General features: G+C 46.7%; 1 protein-coding gene across 1 annotated transcript in view; it reads left to right on the top strand.

Moving 5' to 3' along the window:
- Positions 1–365: 365 nt before the first annotated feature.
- The window catches only part of onecut3a (one cut homeobox 3a), an 18,231-nt gene continuing 10,450 nt past the window's right edge, over positions 366–8,146 (top strand). The window contains exon 1 of the mRNA XM_017407336.3: positions 366–4,084. Coding sequence (XP_017262825.1) covers positions 3,046–4,084 — 1,039 coding nt within the window. The 5' untranslated portion in view covers positions 366–3,045. The remainder of the gene's footprint in view (positions 4,085–8,146) is intronic.

Below are 8,146 nucleotides of genomic sequence, written 5' to 3'. Positions count from 1 at the left end.
GAATTTATAAATCAGTCATAAAACACCCTTCATGCAATGAAGGTGGCTCACCTTTTTGGGGAGAATGAAGCATTGTATTTTTATTTATTCGAGTAAATGCGTTTTTTTTCTACATACCTTCCAAAGTACCACCGCTTAATTAATAACTGCATTATTAACTGTTTATTACTAAATTATAAGGGTACTCTCAGTGTAAAGTGGTGTCATAATTCATCACTTGTAGAAATGTTTCTAACTTTTTAAATCTAGGATTTGCTGCCATTAACGAAAGACATTAAAGCACACACCCACACAGTCTGCTGCACAATCGCTGCAAAGTCGATGCCCAAACGGCGCAGAGGTCCCCCCCCTCCCCACCCCCCGCTGTTAATAATATGAAATTAATCACCATTCTGTGCAACATCGCCCCACAGTCACAAAAAAGAGATATTGAAACAGTTAATATTTCATATCGTATTTGCCATAGGACATGCTTATTCAGATATTCAAAAAGCAGTGCATTAAAACACAAATTAAAACGCAGCTCTAGGCGTACACATAGATTTATTTCTTTATTTTTTAAACTCAAAGCTTTATTAAAGATGCATGCAGGGAAATAGAAGAAATCAGCCGTGATTGATTGGAAATGGTTTTTGATCAGTTGACCCCCCCCTCCACACACACACACACACACACACTGATGACCCTGCCTCATTTACAGGCCGAGTTGCTTTCATCTGTGTGCGTGTGTGTGTGTGTGAGTGGGGGGATTGACAAACAAACATGTTGCAAAAAAAATTACAAAGCATGCGGTGCAGAAAGTGTTGGGAGTTTCAGTAAAAGTCCAAAAACTTTTTGGATCGCAGACCCCCGGTGAATTAGGAGCAAAGGAGCCGCAGCGGTGAAAGTTACCATCCATCACCACCGCGACCAATAAGCTGCTCTGGCCGGCTGGCTGAGCACAGATGACGGATTCGCTGCTGCGCGGGCTTCGGTAATTCATTTTCGATAGCGGTGGTTGCTGGGATCGATAGAGGGACATTAACCCGAGCGGACACTGCTGTTCTCCTGATGGCACAAGCCAAAGCCGCGTCGTCCCCGCGTCGGGTTGGCAGCGAGGGTCACCCACCGTGGGAGAGGAGCTGCCGTGCGCCAAAACGTCACAATTCATCAGCGAGCTTATGGATGGCCGTGACCTAACAGTTTGCAAACACTGGTCAGGGAGGTGGGGGGCTTATTTCGCGCAATTTGCAAATGATTAGTGATGCCACATCCTGGACAGTTTGGATATTTCTTTTCCAGTTGCGAGTCGAAATCCTAATAGGCTCATTTTACACAACATCGGTGTAAATGCCAAGGTAACAGTGTTCAAAGTATACACACACACACACTTTGCTCACTTGAAAGTGTGGTATATGTCAGTCTTGGAACTTTAACAGTTTTCTAAGCGCACAAACAGATTGCACACAAGTTGTTATTTTAATTATTAAATGCTGACATTTGTAGATTAGCAGATTTCTAAATCTCAGATTCAGCTCTAAATTATTTTTTTGGGGTCGTATTTGTTGCCACAGCAGGAGAACCCCACAATATACGTCCTCGCTGTGGCCCTCAAACGATTTGCTCATGTTTTTCAAGTCTAACAATATGCAAAAGTTGCATTCAAAATTCAAAACAACCACACTGGTTGACTTTAAACTTTTTTGACCACCATGGTGAAGTTTTCCACACCAACTTTCCAGCCCAAAACGACCCTTAGAACTAAATCCAATCCCTCGATCTGAACGTGCGAGCTGCTGTATTGCACCCATACCGAGGAGGGCCCCTGCAAACAGGCACCAACCTATCGATGCACCTCCTGATCCATACGCACTCTGACATTGATGGATGGCTGAACTGGATTGACACCGGCGAGCAGCAAAGTTTCGTGCAAGAAGTTTGCAAAGGCGTGAAACACGAGAGCTGATGTGCGGGAGAGTTTGATTTTTCCTTTTTTTTTTTTTTTAAAGTGGTCTCAATCCGAGAAGCAAAGATGCGTAAAGATGGGTCAGAAGCCTAGAGGCGATGATGAAATAAAAGTCGACAGATTTACTCTATAACACTCGCTAGAGGGAAGAAAAAAAAAAACTCAGAAAAAGTTCTGAGAGCACGCTGGATGGCAAGAAACATAACCACTTTGCTTCTTAGGTTTTTAGAAAATAGGCAAATGCAATCACAGACTGCGAGATCTGAAGCTGAAGGCCCAATTCTCAGATATAGAATTAGGCCTATAGGACGTATTTCAACTCAATACGCAATTACTGGTGGAAAAAAAGGTTTAAACTCTGCAAGATAAGTTTAATTTTTTTCTTATCTGGTGTGACATGTCAATTAATATTTAACCTTCAACTGAGCCGTCACATGCGCTGCTGGCGCCTTGTCAGAAGCTTTTATCAGAGAAAACAAGGAGCGCGTCCCCCCTTATCCACTTGGGTGCAAACGTTGCGCACTCTGTAAAGGATTGCGCTTCTGTGTTTTATCTAACGTGTCTAATGCAATCTTTTTCAGGAATTCGAGCTTCAGTTTGCAACATGAAACAACCCCATGACAGGGAGGGAGGGAGGGAGAAAGGGAGGAAGGATGGGGGGGAGCGCAAGTGACGTCAGATCGGCCCCAGACAGGGTGCACGAGAGCGAGGATGTACACCGCGGGGGCGCGCACATGCGCACAGGCTCGGTCTCGACTTAACAGGAGCGAGGGGCGCGTCGATATACACACAGCGAGTCGAGCGGTGCTTTGGGTGTAGTAGGAAGGTGCTGAGCGGGGAGAGAAATCCAGCCAGGCTCACTGAGCTGAAGGGTTCGCGGCGCAGATTTTTTTTTTCTGTGTGTGTGGCGGCCGGGGATCCGATCTTTTAAAAACCATGCTGGATTGACCGCCGAGAAGCAACTCCACAATCAATGGCTTGGCTTTGAAATCGTTGAGAATTTATTGGAAAGGAGCGCGAGACAGAGCGACAGTGGGGAGAGGGAGAGAAGCGAGAGAGAGTGGCGAGAGGGGTGGAAATAAAGATTCTTTTTACCAGCGATGGAGCTTACAATGGAAAACATCGGAAATCTGCACGGCGTCTCTCACTCCCATCAAACGAGTGACTTAATGAACTCCCCGCACGCGCGCCAGTCGTCGGCGTCGCATCGGAACTTGGTGTCGCACGGACGCTCGGCCATGGTGTCCAGCATGGCCTCGATACTGGAGGGAGCCGGGGACTACCGCACGGACCACACGCTCTCCGGGCCCCTGCATCCGGCCATGACCATGTCTTGCGACTCCGGGATGAGCCTGAGCAGCACCTACACCACGCTGACGCCGCTGCAGCACCTGCCCCCCATATCCACCGTGTCGGAGAAATTTCATCACCCTCACCCGCACGCTCACCATCATCCGGCGCACCAGAGACTCGCAGCTGGGAATGTCAGCGGCAGCTTCACCCTGATGAGGGATGACCGAAGCCTCGCCTCTATGAGTAACCTCTATGGCCACTACCCCAAAGACATGTCTGGCATGGGGCAGCCACTGTCCCCCCTTTCCAACGGTCTTGGGTCTCTGCACAGCTCCCAGCAGACTCTGGGCGCCTATGGTCCCGGAGCTCACCTCTCCAATGACAAGATGCTCTCGTCGGGGGGGTTCGAGTCCCACGCAGCCATGCTCTCCAGGGGTGAGGAGCACCTGGCTCGAGGTCTCGGGGGCCACGGGGCCGGGCTCATGACATCCTTGAACGGCATCCACCATCACAGCCATCCGCACTCTCAGGCAAACGGATCCATGCTGTCGGAGCGGGACAGACAGACGGTGGTGGGAGGCGGGCAGGGAGCCGGGTCGGGGCAGGTGGAGGAGATAAACACCAAGGAAGTGGCGCAGCGGATAACGGCGGAGCTCAAGCGCTACAGCATCCCGCAGGCCATCTTTGCTCAGAGGATCTTGTGCCGGTCCCAGGGAACTCTGTCCGACCTGCTGCGGAACCCTAAACCGTGGAGTAAGCTCAAGTCTGGCCGGGAGACGTTCAGGAGGATGTGGAAGTGGCTCCAGGAGCCCGAGTTCCAGCGGATGTCAGCGCTCAGGCTTGCAGGTGAGTGAGGAGACAGCTCCCAACCTGAGTGATGTGGAGGGATCAATTAGAAGTCAATGTGGCGAGACTGCCAATAGCTGCTCAAACAGACATTACTAGAAGTTATTAGTCGATCGTATTGAGTAAAAACTTCATCATGACAGTTGGGGTGTTAAATGTTGGGGAAAATCTATATTTTGATTGATGCTACAATCCACAGATGTATAAACAAACGTTGTATGATAAACAAAAACAGGGAGACATTCCACTGATGCAGAACATGAGCAAGAGCGGAGCAGACATGTTTGGTTTTAAGCACACACAAGACTTACGCACGGATACAGTATGGGACACATTCATGTTTCTCCCTCTGTCTCTTTCTCTATCTTTGTCCCACACAAACACAAACACGTGAACACACACCCACACACAGAAAAATTGGCCAAACAAAAGGAATCAAAGCAGGATGTGCAAAACGGACGCAAACATCAACACACATGCATGCCATTGTTCGTCACATAGACTTGATCTGTTATTTTGGCACCTCTCTTGTCAAAAAAACACGTTTGTGTCAAACTAGGATAAGTCTGAGGCCTGGCCAGAGAGCCAGAGGGAGCATGACCTCCTCTGGATCAATATTCCTGGTCCAGGCGTCCCCTTTCAGAGGAGCTGATAAATGATCGATTTGGATCTGAAAGGCAGAGACACAAACAGATGCGTCTTTCTTTTGGCCTGTGTGCACTTTGGGGCATCACGTCTCCAGATTTGATTTAAGGGCCTGTGCAGTCAGTCTGCAGCCTAGAAATTGTTTCTTTGTGGTTTGTGGAGCAATGTGGGCTCAGCAGAATGGACACAGAAATAAACCCACATTTTTGTCTGGTTTCTTTAGTGTTTCACTCCTTGATCAGTCATTTCGATTTTTATTGCGCAAAGAGTGGAGCCTTTAATTCGAACCCCGCCTCCCCGCTTTAAAACTCCCTTTAACACCTGATTAACGGGGCATAAATGAAAACGAGACGTCATGGTGGGGTTAAGACAGAGATGTGAGTGAGAGGTCCCCTCTCATCTCATCGATGTTTGTGTAAAGACCCTGTTTAGACGGCGCTGCGCCTCCAAACGTCAATCAGCGCTTCTGTGTCGTATTTCAGCGACCAGTTCAATTAAGCAGATATAGTGGCATATTTTAGTTCCAGTCAATGCCCTATTGAAAAGCACTTAATGGCATGTAAATTGTTCCTTTGCGTATTTAGTGGGGTTCTGGTAAATAAAGATTTAAACACTCCACAATTGTCTCTTTAAGTGCCACTGCTGTTAAAGCTAATTGGGCTGCGGGGTTTTATATCTTCCACAGCCGGCATCAGGATAAAACCTCCAGAAGGAGCTGGAGAGCCACACATCTGTGCAGTGCATCACTGAACGTGACCAGGCTCAGCTCAGATTAGGAATGTAAGAGATGGGTGTGCGTAAAAGAGCACATTTTTTATCATTTATTTTGTGGCCAAACGATTTTTAAAGGCCTTCACTTTTAGCTTAATTTGATCCAGTGCCTTTACCTGCAATCAATTATCCTAATACAAGATTCCTTCTTGACATGCAGCAGATTTGAAGCCTCCATTGTGCACGCACGCGCTTCCCACAAGGAAACTCCATTTAGGCAAAATGACAAATGACTCGTATGTAAATGCACGGGAGCAACATTTTACTTACTGCATTTAAAATCACAATTATCCTCGGTGCACATGTGGGCTGGGAGTGGGAGTTAGTGGGGATTGGTGGTGGTGGATGGGGATGAGGAGAGAGGAGGAGGTTGAGATGCTGAAAGTGAGGCTGGGCCATATACTCGCTTGGCCACATCAATCAATAAATTCAAATTACTATTCCAAATTCATCACAGTCACACAAATCAATGCAGCTGGCCTGCTTAGCTAATGCAAAAAATGTCCGTGTCTGCACGCATACACACAAACACACATGACGATCTACTCGTGAAAGGAAAACAGAACATAGATAGGCCTGTTTGGGGGTGGGGAGGGGGTCGCTTGTGTGTCCTTCACGTTGAACAACGAGGGCAAAGAAACACTGTTCCACCGAGTATTATTTTCTTTACCATCCGCGCCAATAGAAAACAGAAAAGGCTTTCATACATATTCAGAACATCTTGGATCAGCATCTTTAAGACAATTGCTGTATAGAAGCACATAGCTTCATTGTAAAGCTGCACCAGTAAGAGAAAGAGACGCGGGCAAGGTGAGGTTTAGGAGACATTTAAAGATCGCATTAACGATGAAAACAATTCGTCTTTGCATCTGTGTTGAATTCCACACTCCATCTCAATGTATTTGGTCGGGTCAATACAGCCCTGATCGATAAGGATAGCCAGTGCATCTATCAATTATCCCGCCTCAGCACTCTCACCCATTGGTCTCTCCCCTGGAGCAGAGGGGGAGGGATGGAGGAGAGCGAGGCGGGAGCTGAAAAAGGTTGGGAGAGGGGACAGCTGTTAAAAAAGAAACAAACAAAAAGAATGCTACCGTTCAAACGATTCCCCCCCCTATTTTTATTTGATGTGTTTGAAGCGTTTATTTGTTGTGCGCTGCACTCATCCGCTTCTTTGGAACAAGTTGGTATAGTTTTTTCAGGCCAGATAAACACACAAAATGCTCAAATATAGATTTTGGCTAGCCTTTTTTTTTTTATAGTGGACCAGATATCAGGTGGATGTTGTGTTGTGGCATGCTCACTCCGTTTAAAGAAAAAAAAAGAAAAGAAAAAAATAGGGAAAAGCACAAAAAGCGCAGCGGGTTCATTTCCATCTGAATGGCTGGAGCACGTGCTAGGGTGTGGAGGTCAAGACCCTCAGGACACGAAGGAGAAACATGCTGGAAAATAAGGGTGGGGATGAAGGGAAGGGGGGTTGCTCTATTCATGTTCCAATGGACTACTAGCAGTTTACACAAACCTAATCCAAGCACGAGCAAAACATCTTCATCTTCCTCACACTGCGCTCTTTCGCCCCTGTGCCACGTCACACATGCATTTGTTTACTCAATTTATCATCTTCATTAGAGGTTCATCATTTTAAGATAAACTCATTTTTTGTTTGTGAGTTTGTTGCTTCAGTCTTACTGGAGGTAGAGTAAGCAAAAATGACCCTTTCCCTGCAGTACGATCAGTGTTTTTTTTCTGTGTGAGGGTCATGGTCTTCTTTAGACGGAGTGAGCTCTGTCCATGGTGCTGAACTGCCCACGCTGTCCTTTGCTTTATAAGCCATTTCAAGGTGCTTTTGTTTTACCATTAATATCGCTCTCTTATATAGGTCTTAAACGCCATTTTTTCTCTCCATCCAACAGCTTCCACCCATTGATCAATATTACAATCCACAATCGCGTCAATCACACCACCCTGCCTCCTACTCCTCTGTCCTGCACCGACTCCATTTAAATCCCAGCCTCTTCTGGGAGCAGCCTATGTTTTAAAAAATAAAATATATATCCAGACGCAACAATTATTTGCCAAGCTAAGTTTTTCCGCGGTCATTTCATTTATTAGCATGTGATTAATGCTGGATAATCTGATTTTGTTTCATGAAAAAATGGCTTGATGTTGTGAAATGATCGATCGGGACTTTAATAATTGATGTGGGGGGGATAGGGGCGTAAACAGTGCATCTGTGGTTTCAGAGCCTCGTTGTTCGTTAAGCAACACCACTGCGTGCTGTAAGTACCGAGACACACACACCCACCCACACACACACATGTACAAGCATCGCTTTTTGCAATCCCCCGGTGGGAAAGAGCAACAGCCATTTTCGCGAGGTTATACCCAGAGGCTATTTTGTGGTTAAATCCCGGGTTCAGTTCGGCTCATTCCAGATGAAAAGACATCTCACGTCCAGCATCATTATCTGGAACCCGCCACGAGGAGGAGCCGTGGCTGGAATATGTCGATTAATTCCACCTAGAAATGAGCAGAAATCAGACCGAAATGATTAAACCTGCAGCCACAAATGCGGTTTTGTTTACATGAATGCAACCAGAGGTTGGATTTGAAGCGTCTTCTTCACGAGGAGCCTGCAGACATGTC

The sequence above is a fragment of the Kryptolebias marmoratus genome, linkage group LG24 (genome assembly GCF_001649575.2).
Source record: "Kryptolebias marmoratus isolate JLee-2015 linkage group LG24, ASM164957v2, whole genome shotgun sequence".
NCBI classification, from domain to species: Eukaryota; Metazoa; Chordata; class Actinopteri; order Cyprinodontiformes; family Rivulidae; genus Kryptolebias; species Kryptolebias marmoratus.
Note: the sequence above shows the minus strand (reverse complement) of the source record. Positions and strands in the feature narration are given on the sequence as shown.